Source organism: Yamadazyma tenuis, chromosome 2 (assembly GCF_029203305.1).
Source record: "Yamadazyma tenuis chromosome 2, complete sequence".
NCBI lineage: Eukaryota > Fungi > Ascomycota > Pichiomycetes > Serinales > Debaryomycetaceae > Yamadazyma > Yamadazyma tenuis.
The window spans coordinates 136,756-152,644 of NC_089462.1; the positions used below are offsets into that span (position 1 = coordinate 136,756).

A 15,889-nucleotide genomic window follows, 5' to 3' on the forward strand; every position below is an offset into this window, starting at 1 on the left:
TCGAAAGGGGCACAGGAGCTGCGGTTGTAACCAGGCGTCTTCACTCCTGGCGGGTAATGTGATTGGTCGAGGGTGGCATTTATAGAGCGGGTTCAGTGAGTAAAATTAGCACCAGGCACGGAGGTGCAGAGGTATGAAATTTGGGTGGTACGAGATTATGGAGATATGAGGGAGAGAGTTGAACAAGCTGAGAGTAAGGATTGTGAGGGCTGAACAGAGCCGCCACCAAAGAAGTTGGATGGGTGCGAGGAGCAAATAATGGGTGGATGTGGGGATCAAATCTTGGTGTAATGTTGGTAATGTTGGTAATGTTGCTGTAATCTTGGTGGATGCATAAGATGCATGGCCGATGTAAAAATAGTCCTTCTTTCTCATAACCCTCGATCAGCCCTGGTAGCGACACTCACGGTAGACACACGATGGCATCAGAAAAACTTCGGCTTGGGGTTTGCCTAAATAGGCAGGCATATTGGCTAATTACAAATGAGCCTTTCCTAAATAGGAATGTTTACAAAAGCTTCTCCTGAGGTCTCAATTATATATCATCAATTCTTTCCTTCAACCAAATTAATTCCCATCCACCATGTCCATAAAGCTAGAAAAATCATCTCTTGATGACGAGAGAGACGTGGGAGTCTTTGAAAAACCGGCTATCGTGTCATCCAAACCTCATTTGACATACCTCTCGGTAGCATTTTTATTGTCAGTGGTGGTGTTCATTCAAAGTCTTTTCCTTTTTGACGACCACCACGTCAGCCCCCAATTTACACTTCGCATCAAGGAGGATAACAGCCAAGCAGTGGAAATCATGAGCAGTATCCGGCTGAGTTTGAAGGTGGTGACATTTTTGGCTGAAGACTTTAGCTTTAGTAACTATACGGGCATTAACGACATTGACACGTTTGACGAGGGCAACGTTTTCCATTTCTTCTACGATGGGTACAAAAAGGACAACAACCACACGAGGCCGTTTGTGCCGTTCAACGGGTTGGACATCATGGGGTGCTTGGTGAAGGATTTCGGAGTGGAGTTGTCGCTCATCTCCAAGTCACAAAACCCCCAAAAGCTCATCGACCTGTTTTCGCTCACGTATTCCCACACCATCATGAACTTGGACGAAATGTACCACGAAGCGAAAAAGACCAGCAAAGACGGGCATATGAGTGATACCAAATTAAAGGTGGCCCACGATGCGTACAAGTTTGAGCGATTTGGAAAAACCATGAGAAAGGTCCCCATGGCTTCATTGATGAGCTCGTTTGTGTCGTGTGTGTCATTGCTCTTTGTACTCCACTGGGCTTGTTTCAGAAACGTATCGGCACGAATGGTGGGAGTGGTGATGGTGTTACAGGTGCCACTGATGGTGGTGCAGTTTGGAGCATGGGGTGCTCAGCTCAGATTCTACTACAAGGTGTGTAAATTATTGCAGAAATTCACGGTGGCAGACCTTAGGGCTGATTCGGGGTACGTGGGGCTTGTCATGTCGGTGATTATGGTGGTGATGGGGCAGGTTGTGTTGGCATACATTTTATACAAGAAGCGAGGTGAGAAGCATTAGGAACTAGATATACGCATACTAATTTGACTCTGTACTTTGGTACCTCTTTTGGAACTCTTTTGTACTCTTTTGGTACTCTTTAGTAATCTACATCATACACTATTTGGTACACTCTTTCGTACATTTTTCCGTGCTCTACTTGCATCTACTTCCATTTCCCCTACTTTCCGTATACCTTTTCAAACGACTGCTCAAAGTCCGCCACCAAGTCATCAATGTGCTCAGTTCCAATAGACAACCGGATCAACCCCTTCGTCACTCCCGTGTCCTGCTTCTCCTTCTCACTCAACTGCTGGTGAGTAGTGAAATATGGTGCAATCACCAAAGACTTGGAGTCTCCCACATTGGCCAAGTTACTGAAAATCTCAAGATTATCCACCACCTGCACTGCTGCTTCCTTGAAATCGTTGTCGACCGGCTTGTCAAAGCTCTTCACCTCAATCGAAAGACACGCTCCGTAAACCCCTTTATTGGCCAAGTACTTTTGCACTAGTTCATGGCTCGAGTGCGACGTCAATCCCAAATATGACACCTTGGTGACGTAGGGGGATTTTTCAAACCACTGGGCCAACTTCAAGGCATTGGAACTTTCTCTCTCGACTCTCAACGACAATGTCTCCAATCCTTGCAACAACAAAAACGCTCCAAATGGGTTAAGAGAAGGACCCACGTCCCGCAATCCTTCAGTTCTAACGTACACAGCAAATGCGTCGGACCCCACCGCGTCGTTGTACACCATGCCGTGGTAGCCCTCGGATGGCTGACTGAACTGGTGGAACCGTTCGGGGTGGTCCTTCCAAGGGAATTTTCCCGAGTCCACCACCACCCCCGCAATGGTGGTACCACTACCGGAGATCCATTTGGTGGCAGAGTGCACCACGATATCGGCCCCGTGGTCAATGGGCCGAATCACGTACCCGCCGGCACCAAAGGTGTTGTCCACCACCAAGGGAATACCGTAACGGTGGGCCAATTGGGACAATTTTTCAAAGTCGGCTACGTCGTAGCTGGGGTTACCAATGGACTCCACATAGATCAATTTGGTCTTCAGGTCAATTTTCTTCTCATAATCGTCGACATTGGTACCTTGGACGAAGCGGGCCTCGATTCCGTACCGTTTAAAGTAAACTTTGAACTGGTTGTAGGTACCGCCATAAAGGTGCGAGCTGGTGATAAAGTTATCACCTGCGAAGCAGAGGGACGAAATGGTCAAATATTGGGCGGCCTGACCCGAGGCGGTGGCGACCGCCAGGCTGCCGTTCTCCAAGGCAGCGATTCTTCTCTCAAATGAGGCATTGGTAGGATTACCGATACGGGAGTAAATGTACCCCGGATCCTTGAGGCCAAAAAGGTCAGCTCCATGCTCGGAGTTTTTGAATACAAATGAGCTGGTGGCATAGATGGGCTGGGCTCTGGCTCTGGTGGAGTCGATTTCGAGTCCGGCGTGGACTTGTTTGGTTTCGAATTTCATTGGTGGCGGGTGGAAAGGGGAAATGGGTTGGTTTTATAGGATCTCCGAACTGTGGATGCATTCGTAATTAGGTTGGGGCGCGCACGTTAAGTGGGGTTGAGCTGGCACTAGACATGGGCTGGACGTGGACGAGAACTGGCGTAGGCTAGGGGTGGGCTAGTATGTGGGCTAGGACGTGGACTAGGACGTGGGCTGGGAGTGGGTTAGGATGTGGACTGGAGGTGGAAAGTTTCCTGGTTTCTGGGTTCCGGTCGGTTTCTAGCTACCGCAGTCCAAGCTATAGCCGTTCGCACCTCAGCCACAGCAGTGTTTCTGACCCATACACCCATAGTCGACTTACGGCCGCGATCCACTGCGGTAGCGACTAAAACCAGCCATCTCCATTTCGCGCAGCCAATGCTGCAATGTCTAGGAACTACAACAAAGGGCGTCAGGTGTAAAATACCGGCTCCACACGGCTACTGCCACTACCACAAGCACCAGATCAGCCCCGGCAAGCAATACCCCGAACCTTCTCCCGGATTTATCTACATCTACACCTTGAACAAGTTCTTCAACAAACGCGAAAACAACTGGTTTAAGGTCCGGAACCTTCCCAACACTCCACCCAAACACAAAGACAAATGGATTCTGTACGAGCTCCGCAAGTCACCGTACGTGTTTTTGAAAGTGGGAATGACCACTCAGAGCGTCAAGAAACGTATCAAACAATGGGAGGATAAATGCCACCATGATATTATGCTCATCAATCCGCACACCGATAAAGTCGTCTACACAAATAAACTATCGCATTTGTTTAAGAGGTTGGCGGTAAAGGACAAACAGAAGACGTACTCGAGTCTAACGGATGAAGGAGCTTTCTACTGCTCGGGGAACTTGGCCCAAGCTGAAGGTGAAATCCACAAACGTCTATGGCTGAAATACGGAAAAGGAAGTGTATCGTGCAAAGGATGTTCTGACAATTCTACTAGAACCAACGAGCTCTTTGTCAACGGATTCAACATTCACGTGGAATGGTTTCTCATTCCCAAGAAGGAAATATCGGTGGTGTACGATACAGTTGACGGAATATGCACAACGTATTCGCAACCATGACACCAGACAAATTTATATTAAAACAACATATACATTTTACTTTTAAAAGAACTAAGTGTTCATATAAGTGGAAGGATCCACCCCTTCTTCTGGGAACTCGGTCACCTTGACATCGAATCTAGATTGAATCTTTTCCAAAACTTCTTCGTCTTCAGGCGTGGACACAAAGGAGATGGCTAAACCCTTGGTACCAAATCTACCGGCTCTACCAACTCTGTGCAAGTATTGGTCAGCTTCGTTTGGCAAATCATAGTTGATGGCCAAGTTGATTCTTTCAATATCAATACCTCTACCAAACACATCAGTAGACACACAGATTCTCTTGTTGAATTCCTTGAAAGATTTATATCTGGCAATTCTCTCTTCCTGCTTCAAACCAGAGTGCACAGCAATAGAAGGAAAGTTACAAGCACACAACAACTTATCCAACTCATTGGCTCTTTGGGTCGACTTGACAAAGATAATCACCTGGTTAAACTCCAATGAATCCAACAAGTCACTCAACTTTCTGTTCTTTTCCTTTTCATCCAATTTGAGGTAATATTGTTGTAAACCATGCAACGTCAATTTGGCCTCATCATCCACATAAATTTCCAATGGATTTTGCATGAACTTCTTACAGATTGGTCTAATTTCTTGAGACAAGGTGGCAGAGAACATCATCACTTGCTTTTGATGAGGAGTGGCTCTGAAGATATCTTGAACATCTCTTCTCATATCCACCAGATCTAACACTTTATCACATTCATCGATAACAAAAGACTTGATGTTGTTTAATCTCAAGGCCTTATCGTTAACCAAAGCATGTAATCTACCGGGGGTGGCCACCACAATATGAGGGCAGGTTTCCTTGTCCTTCAACTTGGCAACATCCTTGTTAATTGGGGTTCCACCGTAGAACACTTCGGTTCTGACATCTGGCATATACTTGGAGAATCTGGCATACTCGTTACGGATTTGGTAGGCCAATTCTCTTGTGTGACACACAACCAAGGTGGAAACTTCACCAGGAACTGGGTCTAATTGTTGTAAAGTAGACAACACAAAAACAGCGGTCTTACCCAAACCAGACTTGGCTTGACACAACACGTCAGTACCCAAGATGGATTGTGGAATACAGACTTGCTGGACTTTAGAAAATGTTAGTTAGGATGCTTGGAAAAGGTCCTTTCGAATGTGGAGGTGAAAAGTGCAGTCGATGAGCATACAAAATGCTCGACAATTTGATCAGAAAAATAGTTGGAATCGAAAACCACAGGGGAAACCTGCCCCCATAACTTCGTGGGTCAACAAAGATGTCACACACTATCAACTTATGTGATACAATTGCAATAACCTTCTGCAAGAAGCAAAGTGGTAAAAGAAAGCATAATTTCACACAACCACAAACGAACGGCCATTTTGAGGATAATACGAACCTTCAGAAGGGTGTTCAAACCCACAATCTCCAATGGCTCTCAATAATTCTGGCTTTAACAAGAAGTCTCTGAAACCAGTAGCGTGAATACCAACGTAGGAACCCTTTTTATCGGCTTCCTTTTCGTTACCATCGGTGGCGGTGGTGGTTGGTTGGGTTACGGCAATTTCTTCAGAGTCGGAGTAGTCCAATAATTCTTCTTGACCTTCAGCTGACATGATTGATTAGAACTTGATTAGAGGTGTTGTAGTAGTTGAATAGTGGAAGAGCTTCGACAACTTTTCAGAGCGCGCACAACCTTGCCAACCGGTGGCGCACGACCCAATACCAGCTGGTAAATTTCTTCCCCCTACCACAAGCAATATCAATAGAATATGTTACGCAGTGTTGTTAGAGTTGGGATCAGAGCAAGACTCGTGTACAGGGCGAGTCAAACAACCGGTGTCTATGTGAGAGCTCTGTCTGCCGTTTTTACGCCGTTCAGAACGTATGCTTCAAGCCCTTCCGACCTCGACCAAACACTAAGCAATATAGCTGAAGCCATGGAGTCCAGTCCGAAATTGAAACAGTGTGCCAAAAACTTGAAAGAGGTGTTTGAAGCCAAAGGTGTCAAGCCCGGTGTTGAGCCCAACATGTTCCAGTTGGCAAAGCTTTTAATGGATAAAAAAGTGTCTGATGCTTTGAAGGACTTCTACGTGGAGTTACGAAAAAACAACATCAGTTGTACCCCAGAAGACCTCAAGGCACTTTTGAGCATCTACAGCAAGCAAAAGTGATACATGAACTCGTACATCTTGTATATACAAACTATATGACTACTTCTTACTGAAGGACTTGGAGATATTCGCAGCCTCTTCAATGGCCCTAGCAATCGCACCTCTTACACCAGCATCTTCCAATTTCAACAACCCTCCAATGGTGGTCCCTCCTGGAGTACATACCTTGCTTTTCAACACGGCAGGATGGTCACCTGTCTGGTCCACCATTTTGCCGGTTCCTTCCATGACTTTAGCAGCACACTGTCTAGCAGTATCATAGGGAATCCCCATTCTCACCCCACCGTCGATCAAGGCTTCCATCATCAATAAGCAGAAGGCCGGCGCAGACCCCACCAACGCGGTGGCGGCGTCCATGTTTTTTTCGGGGATCTTGATGGCCTTTCCCACGGGAGAGATGAGCTTCATCACCAACTGCTCATATTTGGGTTCAGCTTCGGACGAAAAGGCAATAGTGGCCATCCCACACCCAAACTGCGCAGGCGTGTTGGTCATGACCTTGGCCACATACGGGCTGAATACTTGTAATTCCTCGATGGTGATACCAGCCAACAACGAAATGAGTAATTGGTCTCCAGACAAACCACCTTTCACCTGCTCGTACACATCCTTATACATGTAGGGCTTGCAACCAAGTACAATGACGTCGGCCTGTTCAACGGCGTTTTTGTTGGACTCGGCTCCAAATGAGTATTCAACTATCGGGTGAGTTAACTTGGCTTTCAAGGCATTCGACAGTTTTTCCGAGCTGTTGCAGCAGATAATCTTGGATGGGTATTCGTCAAATGATGTGCTCAAAATGGCAGACGTCACGGCCGTGCCCATGACACCACATCCCAATACTGCAATTGTGTAGTCCTTCATTTGAGATCAAAGTATAAATGCTGCAGTTAACTTTTCTGGCGTCCGTTTGTGGGCAGTTCGCAGTTTTTAAGGGAACTAATACATTTCCGAAACCATACCTGGAGGTAAGTTCGAAATATTGTTTCGTTTAGCCACTTTGGATATAGGCTTCACAGGACGAACTTCACACCGCCACCACCACAACCACCAAGAAAATATCACTTGGTCGACTGCCACTGCTTTTACTGTCTTGACCACAACCTTTACCGGTGTTATCAGCTGGAAAGTCGCAAATTTCAGTTGTGCCTACTGATTAGGCCACTTCCGCCATATTTATAGCAAGAAGCTTCTTCGGTTACAGGTAACCCCACAGTCATGTTCGACATCTCACAACTAGAGGAGTGTCCGACTTTGCGGCCCACTCAGACCGAGTTCAGGGACCCTATTGGCTACTTGTCTCGTCCCGATATTAAGAATCTCGGATATCACTACGGGATCGTGAAAGTGGTGCCTCCCACCGGGTGGACTCCGCAATTTCTGCTTTCACTGGATTTCCGCTTCCATACCAGGTTGCAAAAGTTGAGTGATTTAGGCATTAGGAGTCGTTCTAGGAAGTTTTTCACCGAGAACCTCAATCGGTTTTTGACCATGAGAAGAAGAAAACCGTTGGAGTTGAGTTTTCTGGTCAACAGTAAAACTATCTGGTACTACGACTTGTTCGTTCAAGTTGACAATCTTGGTGGCTATGCCAACTTGAGGTGGAGCGACTGGCAAACAATAAACCATCATTTTGGGGTGCACAAAGATTCCATCTACTTGCAAAATGAGTACTTTGTCAGTATCAAGGCGTACGCCGAGTTTCTCAACAGCAACTTGTCCAGTACCCTTCCCGAGTCCGACTCGGAAGACGAATTGGAGAACTGTTTGTTGTGTGGGCAGAACCACTCTCCGGATGAGACATTATTGTGTGAAAACTGCGATAACCCCTACCATATACGGTGTTTAGGACTTGAAAAGGTGCCCAGTGGAACCTGGTACTGCAAAAAGTGTCTTGTGGGAACAGGAGAGTATGGGTTTGAAGAGGAGGTGGATAGGAAGTTCTCTCTTGGAGAGTTTTTTGAACACTCAACCAATTTCCAGAAGCAGTTTTTTAGTGAGTATGGTCCTATGGGCCTAGCAGAGATCGAAAAGAAGTTTTGGGAGTTTGTGGAAGTACAGAGAAGTGATATCGAGGTTCGGTATGGGGCAGATATCCACAACTTGAAGCCGGGGCAGATATCGGGGTTCCCCATGAAGAGCACCCCTCCTCGAATCAAAGCGTACTTTGATGAGGTTGAATTTGACAAATATGCCGGCCACCCCTTCAATTTGACGAATCTCCCGTACTCCAAGGGCTCACTCTTGAACTACATTAAGCATTCCATCTCGGGAATGACGGTTCCGTGGATATACGTGGGATCTTTACTTTCTACATTCTGTTGGCATGTGGAAGACCACTACACCTTATCGGCCAATTATTGTCATTTTGGCTCCACCAAAAAATGGTACGGGATTCCTGCCAGCGACTCTTCTAAGTTTGAGGCGCTCATGAGAAGCACAGCTCCAGACTTGTTCAAACGTCAACCTGATCTTTTGCATCAGTTGGTATCGTTATTGTCACCCATGCAAATTGTTGCCAATAACATAAAGTGCTATTACGCCAACCAGAACCCCAACGAGTTTGTGATAACTTACCCAAAAGTGTACCATGCCGGGTTTAACTCGGGTTTCAATGTCAATGAAGCTGTGAATTTCACAATGGAAATGTGGTTGGAATACGGCGAGGCCTCTATTTCAGACTATAAGCTTATCAAGAAAGAAAACGTATTTAACCATTTCAAGTTGATGGAAAATGTCTTGTTGAACTTCAGCGTGGGTAAGGAGAGTAACATTGACTTGGTGAGGCGGTGTCTTTCTAGTTATAAACAGTTTATTGCCCGAACCAAGATGTCGTTGAAGGCTCTTGATAAGAATTTCGAGCTTGAGGACTTGAGCAACGTCATCTCTTATGAAAATTACTTGGAGGAAGACAATAAAGACGAAGTGGATGAGGAGGAATTATGTGACATATGCCAAACTCATATCTCCCACATCTTCTGTGTCTACAATAATCGGAAGCACCGATTTAATGAAATTGCAGTCGAAGACTCCAAAACAACCAAGATTTCCATCAACCAGCTCCTAACTCCAGAATCGTCACCTCTAGAAGTACGAATTGCAAAGTTTGACCGTATTCAAGATAAAGAGCACAATGTTCTAGAATCTTGTGACTTACTACTAGATATTACTTCTAGTAGCAGAAGCAATCTAACCAACATTAAAAGCGAGATGAACCCGGGAAGAAACCTTCGTAAATCCAACCGGATCATCAAGCCCAAAAAGGAAGTGCACCTGATGAAGTCCAAAATGTCCATTATCAACCATAGTCATAGTATGAACGATTTGAACAGTAAGATTGAGATTCATCTATGCTTAGATTGTGCTAAAAAGTTTGCGGACGTTCCTACGAAGTCGCAATTGGTGGTTAATATCACCACCGAAGAAATGGAGAGATTTGCCCTGTCAATTGAGGTCCTTCTACCATAACTTTATGTATTATAATGAATTGAATGTGAATGTGCCTTTGACCGACTATTAGGGCCCACTACTGGCGGTAGGACCAGGGCGAGCGCGCCGCCAGCTGGCGGCAGAACCAATTAAAAATCAACCGGGTAACCGTCGCACCCACCGGGGTCGTGTCCCCTCCACGAAAAAAACCCGTAATTCTCATTGGCTGCCACAAGGTGCCAGAACCCGAACTGTGTTGAAAGTTTTTTATAAAAACTCTCAAATTCCCATTCTTCAGTTTTTCCAAGGTCAAACGTCCGAATTACCATAAATTCATTTTACTATGGTTCTTCCAAGATTATTCAACAATACTAGCAAGAATTTATTCAACACTGCTACCAGAGGCTTGAAAGTTAACTTAACCAGAAACTTGGCCTCTGCTGCTCCAGCTGTTGGTAAGGTTAGGTATGTATATTATAAACATGAAAAAACTGAAAAATTACTCGATTGATCTGAGGAGCTTGAACTGTGTCCAGCAAATCAATTGTATATATATAGCAGGTGAGCTGCAGATGAACCTCCCACACTTTTAGGTGCTGTTGATCAATTGGTTCAATATTGTGGCTAGTTGGCAAATTGGCAGTGGTTGGGGGTACAACTTTCAGCGAAGAAACCGATATATTCAATGATGTCTCCCACACAATTTCAAAGCAATACAAGCAATTGAGACCCTAAGTGGCTTCTACATCACCTAACTGAAGAGTCGATTGGATCTACGAAATTAAATGGTGATGTTGCTTGTTGGCCAAAATCGAATTGAGTATTTTCGACGAGGAATGCGATTTCGTCCAATGAAATTTTTCAAAAGGTTCCTCACAGAAAAATCGGATATAAAACCACCAACAATGATATTGAGGAATTTTCAGTAATTGGTTGACACTTTACTAACTATTTATTTTAGAGCTGTTATTGGTGCCGTTGTTGACGTCCATTTCGATGATGGTAACTTGCCAGCCATTTTCAATGCCTTAACTTTGAAAAACGGTGAACAAAAGTTGGTTTTGGAAGTTGCCCAACACTTGGGTGAGAACACCGTTAGAACCATTGCCATGGATGGTACCGAAGGTTTGGTTAGAGGTACCACTGTCACCGACACTGGTTCTCCAATCTCCGTCCCAGTTGGTAGAGGTACTTTGGGTAGAATCATCAATGTTGTCGGTGAACCAATTGATGAAAGAGGTCCAATTGAAGCTACGCAAAGAAACCCAATTCATGCTGATCCTCCATCGTTCGTTGAACAATCCACTGCTGCCGAAGTTTTGGAAACCGGTATCAAGGTTGTCGACTTGTTGGCCCCTTACGCCAGAGGTGGTAAGATTGGTTTGTTTGGTGGTGCCGGTGTCGGTAAAACCGTGTTTATTCAAGAATTGATTTCTAACATTGCCAAAGCTCATGGTGGTTTCTCTGTTTTCACTGGTGTCGGTGAAAGAACCAGAGAAGGTAACGATTTGTACCGTGAAATGATTGAAACTGGTGTCATCAACTTGGATGGTGATTCCAAGGTGGCATTGGTGTTTGGTCAAATGAACGAACCACCAGGAGCCAGAGCCAGAGTTGCTTTGACCGGTTTGACCATTGCTGAATACTTCAGAGATGAAGAAGGTCAAGATGTCTTGTTGTTCGTCGACAACATTTTCAGATTCACTCAAGCTGGTTCTGAAGTGTCTGCCTTGTTGGGTCGTATTCCATCTGCCGTCGGTTACCAACCTACTTTGGCCACTGATATGGGATTGTTGCAAGAAAGAATTACCACCACCAAGAAGGGTTCCGTTACTTCTGTCCAAGCTGTTTACGTCCCAGCTGATGATTTGACTGATCCTGCTCCAGCTACCACTTTTGCTCACTTGGATGCTACCACTGTGTTGTCTAGAGGTATCTCTGAATTGGGTATTTACCCAGCTGTCGATCCTTTGGATTCCAAGTCTAGATTGTTGGATGTTGCCGTTGTTGGTCAAGAACATTATGATGTTGCTTCTAATGTTCAACAAACCTTGCAAGCTTACAAGTCTTTGCAAGATATCATTGCCATTTTGGGTATGGATGAATTGTCTGAAGCTGATAAGTTGACCGTCGAAAGAGCCAGAAAGATTCAAAGATTCTTGTCTCAACCTTTCGCTGTGGCCGAAGTCTTTACCGGTATTCCAGGTAGATTAGTCAGATTGCAAGAGACCATTAAATCCTTCAAGGAAGTCTTGGAAGGTAAATATGATCACTTGCCAGAAAATGCTTTCTACATGGTTGGTGGTATTGAAGATGTCATTGCCAAGGCCGAAAAATTGGCCGCTGAAGCTAACTAGATCTAGAGTGTTACTCTCTCCCATATAGCCTATCAATAAAAAAGTACAGTTCATATATTTTTAATGCTTTGCGCATTCTCGATGGCGCATTTTCGTTGGAGAAATTGCTCCACGTATATTTTTCATTTGAATAACTCAATGACGTACTCATTAGTAAGTGTATGTTTAATCATAAAAACCAGCAGATACAAGCGATATACTAACCCACTCAAGAACTTGGGATTTTTGGATAATCCAAGCATCAATTGGAAAACCGTGATCGTTAGCTTCACGCTTGGTCAATACATTTTCGAATCGTTCTTAGGCTATAAGCAATATCAAGTATTGAAAAGAACGGCCGTCCCTCACTCATTGAAGGCAGAGATTACACAAGAAACATATGATAAGTCTCAAGAATACAGCAGAGCCAAAGAAGGCTTTTCGTTCTTCACCAGTGCTTACTCCTTGATTAAAAACCTACTTTATATTAAGTACGATTTATTACCCAAATTTTGGGTTTTTAGTGGAGCTGTACTTAGTCACCTTTTGCCAGTGTTACCTAAGTTCATGGGAGGAGTGATCACCCAATCGATCATTTTCTTGTTTGCTAACTCGCTTTTCAGTGAACTCACTTCTATACCCGTTGACTACTATAAGACCTTTGTATTGGAAGAAAAGTATGGATTTAACAAGTCTACTTTGAGCTTATGGGCTGCTGATTTCTTCAAGTCGCTTTTGATTCAGATGGTGTTGCTTCCTCCATTCTTGGGTTCATTCTTGAAAATCATTGAATGGTACGGCCAGTCGTTCGTGTTGTATGCTTGCGGTCTTGTATTGTTCTTCCAATTGTTCTTCATGACTATTTTCCCATCCTTGATCCAACCTCTTTTCAACAAGTTTACTCCTTTGGAAGATGGTGAATTGAAGACAGCCATTGAAGACTTGGCCAAAAAGCAAGGGTTCCCATTGACCAAGTTATACGTTATTGATGGATCTAAAAGATCGGGTCACTCCAATGCCTACTTCACAGGTTTACCTTGGAGTAAGCAAATCGTCTTGTTTGACACCTTGATCGAACACTCTACTGTCGACGAGACTGTGGCCGTGTTGGCTCATGAAATCGGACATTGGAAATTGAACCATTTACCAAGGATGTTGGCATTTTCCCAAGTCAACATGATGGTTATGTTCTCCATGTTTGCTGCTTTCCTTGGGAACAACTCGTTGTTCCAGTCGTTTGGTTTCTTTGGCCTCAAGCCAACTATCGTTGCCCTTTTGTTGTTTTCAGATATCTTCAAGCCTCTTGAATCGGGGTTGCAATTCCTTCAAAACTTGTTGGTTAGAAAGCACGAATATGAAGCCGACGAATACGCTAAATCGTGTGGTTATACGGACGACTTGGGTAAATCTTTGATTAAGTTGAACATTGAAAATTTGAGTTACGTTGAGGCAGACCCATTATATTCAGCTTATTACAGATCCCACCCAATTTTGTCGGAAAGATTGAATGCCATTGGATATATTTCCAAGGAAAAGGTCTCGATGGAAAAAGATACCAAGAGTGATTAGGTTTGGTCCTTATACTGCTGTTGAAGTTCTTTATACTCTGATCTCATTTGTACGTAGCCCAAATGTATTTTACCAATAAAATGGTCCGCCAACCGTCTATCACTATCCAACCGTGATAAGAATGCCCCACACTGCTCACACACCTGAAGTTTCTGTTGGGCTGATTGTCCGATGTTTTCGATGATAGTACGGGCTTTTTCACCCAACTTCTGCCTTTCTTCGATTAGAGCTGATAATTTTATCGACTGGTTGAGCACCATCTGAGTTTTGTTCTCAGCTATAAGGTAGTTGATTTCTTGTTGCATCAACCCAATTTTAGTATCGAGATTCTCGAGATCTTTCGTAACTTCTGAGATCTTCTCCTTTTCTTCTGGGGTATGTTCAAGCTTCTTATTGGCATTTTCAATGGTATAATCAATGTCTTGAACATAGCGTCTTAGGGTCATATAATATTCATATCTGAAGTCAGGAAATAGCTCTCCCTTCTTGGTGCGGTACTCGTATTCAAGTTTGAGCTTCTCCAAGTGAAGCTTGGGACACCTTCCCAAATCCTGCTTGGTTCCCACAAACAAATCATACGGACAAGTGCCCACCAAAAAACTCTTACACACCTTATGAGAGGTTATTTCAGGCATTCTCCTCCTCACCACAGGCGAGATGAGGGAATCATTGCCCATTAATTGCACCAATAACTTTCTCTGCTCTGCTGCCATGGTTAAATAATAATTGTATTGTTTGATGCGAATTTCGATGAGCTGATAACTATTTGAAAGACTTGGTGAGGCTGAACGTTTAAGCACAAAAATCATAACTATGAATAGATACCAGCTTATTGGCCGGAAGACGAAGGTAAATAGGCCACAGACCCCAGACTATGGACCCCTAAGTCTACACTCCATGCCTCCAGAGATCCTTATCAAAATTTTCTCTCACTTCAAAAATGACACATTGGAACTCATAAATATTTCCCTTGTGTGCCGAAAACTTCACAATATAATAGTCAAGAACTTCCTCTACAAGGATGTTCGATTCAAGGATACAAACAGTTTTCTCAAGTTCACCCATGCCCACTTACCAAATAAAAGATACGGAGTAAGTGAAACATCGACTCATGTCAATTTGATTCGAACGGTAGAGTTTGTGAATCCTCCCGTACAAAATTCACAAAACTCCAGGACCAACATAGCAGGTAGCTACTCTGTTAATGTGGTGATATCGAATAATAGTGTAACGAATTTCAATGATTTTGTGCTGGGAGTGAATATGCTACTTAAAGAGAATTATAACTTGAAGACCATCATAATACTGGAGATTTCCCCACAGTTTCTTTTCAACAACATTCTGGTAGATACATCATTACTAAAAAAGTATAAGAAACGACAGAACAGAACTCTTCACCGGTTGGTGATCAAAGCCCAAACCGGTTGGTCTATTTTGTTTAGGGTTAACCACATCTCTAAGATCTTGGACATTTTTGACAGCGTTGATGAGTTAGAGTTGCACAACTTTATTATTGACGAGTCCAAGCTTGTGGGATTATCAATACCCAAGACGGTGATAATACACCAGCTTTCCTTGGTTTCGTGTTCTTTTACCAACAGATGCCAAAAGAGAACACCCTCAGAGCTTCTCAAAAGCACTTCCAGTTTGAGACTAGAGAACTTGACCAATAACCTGGATTTATCGGTCATAGACATGGTGAAGTGCAATGACATGTTGGAGACACTTATCATGGATATGGACTCAAAGTTATTCTATGAGAATGGTTCGTTTAATTTCAAGACCTTTAATCCTTTCTTCAAGCTACTCTGTTCCGGAAGTGGTTATTTCGCTAACTTGAAATGCCTTGTGTTCGACAATTTCGATATACTATACCAGTACAACCACAATCACAAGAACGAAGAAAATGACCGACACGAAGAAAATACCTTGACCGAATTCTTGAACCATATCTCCAAGACCAAATACCTTATTATCAAAGTCAAGGACATGCCACGAACTATTCACACATGTAAGAATTGTGGATTTATGAAGACTCAAGACGGTATTTCAATTGAAAATCTCTCTAAAACTGACTGGCGTACTCTCGTATGGCCGTTGATAGAGGCTAAAACAAAATTCAGAATCATGAGCTTTAAGGGAATGATCTTGTACGAAGTCACTTAAATTATACAAGGATTTTAAAGAACGCCAACACATACGCTAATGCCAAGAAGGTTAATTTGACTTGCTCAAAAC

General features: G+C 43.8%; 11 protein-coding genes across 11 annotated transcripts; 7 read left to right on the top strand and 4 right to left on the bottom strand. All coding sequences in view use genetic code 12, as the record gives it.

Annotated features, from left to right (window-relative positions):
• Positions 1-583: 583 nt before the first annotated feature.
• Positions 584-1,558, top strand: PSN45_001323 (uncharacterized protein; the record flags this gene model as incomplete). The annotated part of the gene is made up of 1 exon (XM_006690440.1): positions 584-1,558. The coding sequence occupies one exon, from the start codon at positions 584-586 to the stop codon at positions 1,556-1,558; it is 975 nt and encodes a 324-aa protein (XP_006690503.1).
• Positions 1,559-1,718: 160 nt separating this feature from the next.
• Positions 1,719-3,029, bottom strand: MET15 (Homocysteine/cysteine synthase; the record flags this gene model as incomplete). Its single annotated transcript, XM_006690035.2, has 1 exon — positions 1,719-3,029. The coding sequence occupies one exon, from the start codon at positions 3,027-3,029 to the stop codon at positions 1,719-1,721; it is 1,311 nt and encodes a 436-aa protein (XP_006690098.1).
• Positions 3,030-3,433: 404 nt separating this feature from the next.
• On the top strand, positions 3,434-4,124 carry PSN45_001325 (uncharacterized protein; the record flags this gene model as incomplete). The annotated part of the gene is made up of 2 exons (XM_066157634.1): positions 3,434-3,463; positions 3,513-4,124. 2 exons carry the CDS (start codon positions 3,434-3,436, stop codon positions 4,122-4,124), a joined length of 642 nt encoding a protein of 213 aa, XP_066013731.1.
• A 51-nt stretch (positions 4,125-4,175) lies between these two features.
• On the bottom strand, positions 4,176-5,759 carry SUB2 (Suppressor of the cold-sensitive snRNP biogenesis mutant brr1-1; the record flags this gene model as incomplete). The annotated part of the gene is made up of 2 exons (XM_006690033.2): positions 4,176-5,254; positions 5,543-5,759. 2 exons carry the CDS (start codon positions 5,757-5,759, stop codon positions 4,176-4,178), a joined length of 1,296 nt encoding a protein of 431 aa, XP_006690096.1.
• Positions 5,760-5,915: 156 nt separating this feature from the next.
• PSN45_001327 (uncharacterized protein) lies at positions 5,916-6,317 on the top strand (the record flags this gene model as incomplete). The annotated part of the gene is made up of 1 exon (XM_066157635.1): positions 5,916-6,317. One exon carries the CDS (start codon positions 5,916-5,918, stop codon positions 6,315-6,317), a length of 402 nt encoding a protein of 133 aa, XP_066013732.1.
• A 39-nt stretch (positions 6,318-6,356) lies between these two features.
• On the bottom strand, positions 6,357-7,181 carry PRO3 (delta 1-pyrroline-5-carboxylate reductase; the record flags this gene model as incomplete). Its single annotated transcript, XM_006690032.2, has 1 exon — positions 6,357-7,181. One exon carries the CDS (start codon positions 7,179-7,181, stop codon positions 6,357-6,359), a length of 825 nt encoding a protein of 274 aa, XP_006690095.1.
• A 354-nt stretch (positions 7,182-7,535) lies between these two features.
• Positions 7,536-9,785, top strand: PSN45_001329 (uncharacterized protein; the record flags this gene model as incomplete). Its single annotated transcript, XM_006690031.1, has 1 exon — positions 7,536-9,785. The coding sequence occupies one exon, from the start codon at positions 7,536-7,538 to the stop codon at positions 9,783-9,785; it is 2,250 nt and encodes a 749-aa protein (XP_006690094.1).
• A 304-nt stretch (positions 9,786-10,089) lies between these two features.
• On the top strand, positions 10,090-12,103 carry ATP2 (atp2, beta subunit of the F1 sector of mitochondrial F1F0 ATP synthase; the record flags this gene model as incomplete). The annotated part of the gene is made up of 2 exons (XM_006690030.2): positions 10,090-10,211; positions 10,708-12,103. The coding sequence occupies 2 exons, from the start codon at positions 10,090-10,092 to the stop codon at positions 12,101-12,103; spliced, it is 1,518 nt and encodes a 505-aa protein (XP_006690093.1).
• Positions 12,104-12,241: 138 nt separating this feature from the next.
• STE24 (zinc metalloprotease) lies at positions 12,242-13,651 on the top strand (the record flags this gene model as incomplete). The annotated part of the gene is made up of 1 exon (XM_006690437.2): positions 12,242-13,651. The coding sequence occupies one exon, from the start codon at positions 12,242-12,244 to the stop codon at positions 13,649-13,651; it is 1,410 nt and encodes a 469-aa protein (XP_006690500.2).
• A 9-nt stretch (positions 13,652-13,660) lies between these two features.
• Positions 13,661-14,364, bottom strand: LUC7 (splicing factor; the record flags this gene model as incomplete). The annotated part of the gene is made up of 2 exons (XM_066157636.1): positions 13,661-13,679; positions 13,745-14,364. The coding sequence occupies 2 exons, from the start codon at positions 14,362-14,364 to the stop codon at positions 13,661-13,663; spliced, it is 639 nt and encodes a 212-aa protein (XP_066013733.1).
• Positions 14,365-14,464: 100 nt separating this feature from the next.
• PSN45_001333 (uncharacterized protein) lies at positions 14,465-15,817 on the top strand (the record flags this gene model as incomplete). Its single annotated transcript, XM_006690028.2, has 1 exon — positions 14,465-15,817. One exon carries the CDS (start codon positions 14,465-14,467, stop codon positions 15,815-15,817), a length of 1,353 nt encoding a protein of 450 aa, XP_006690091.1.
• Positions 15,818-15,889: the final 72 nt, after the last annotated feature.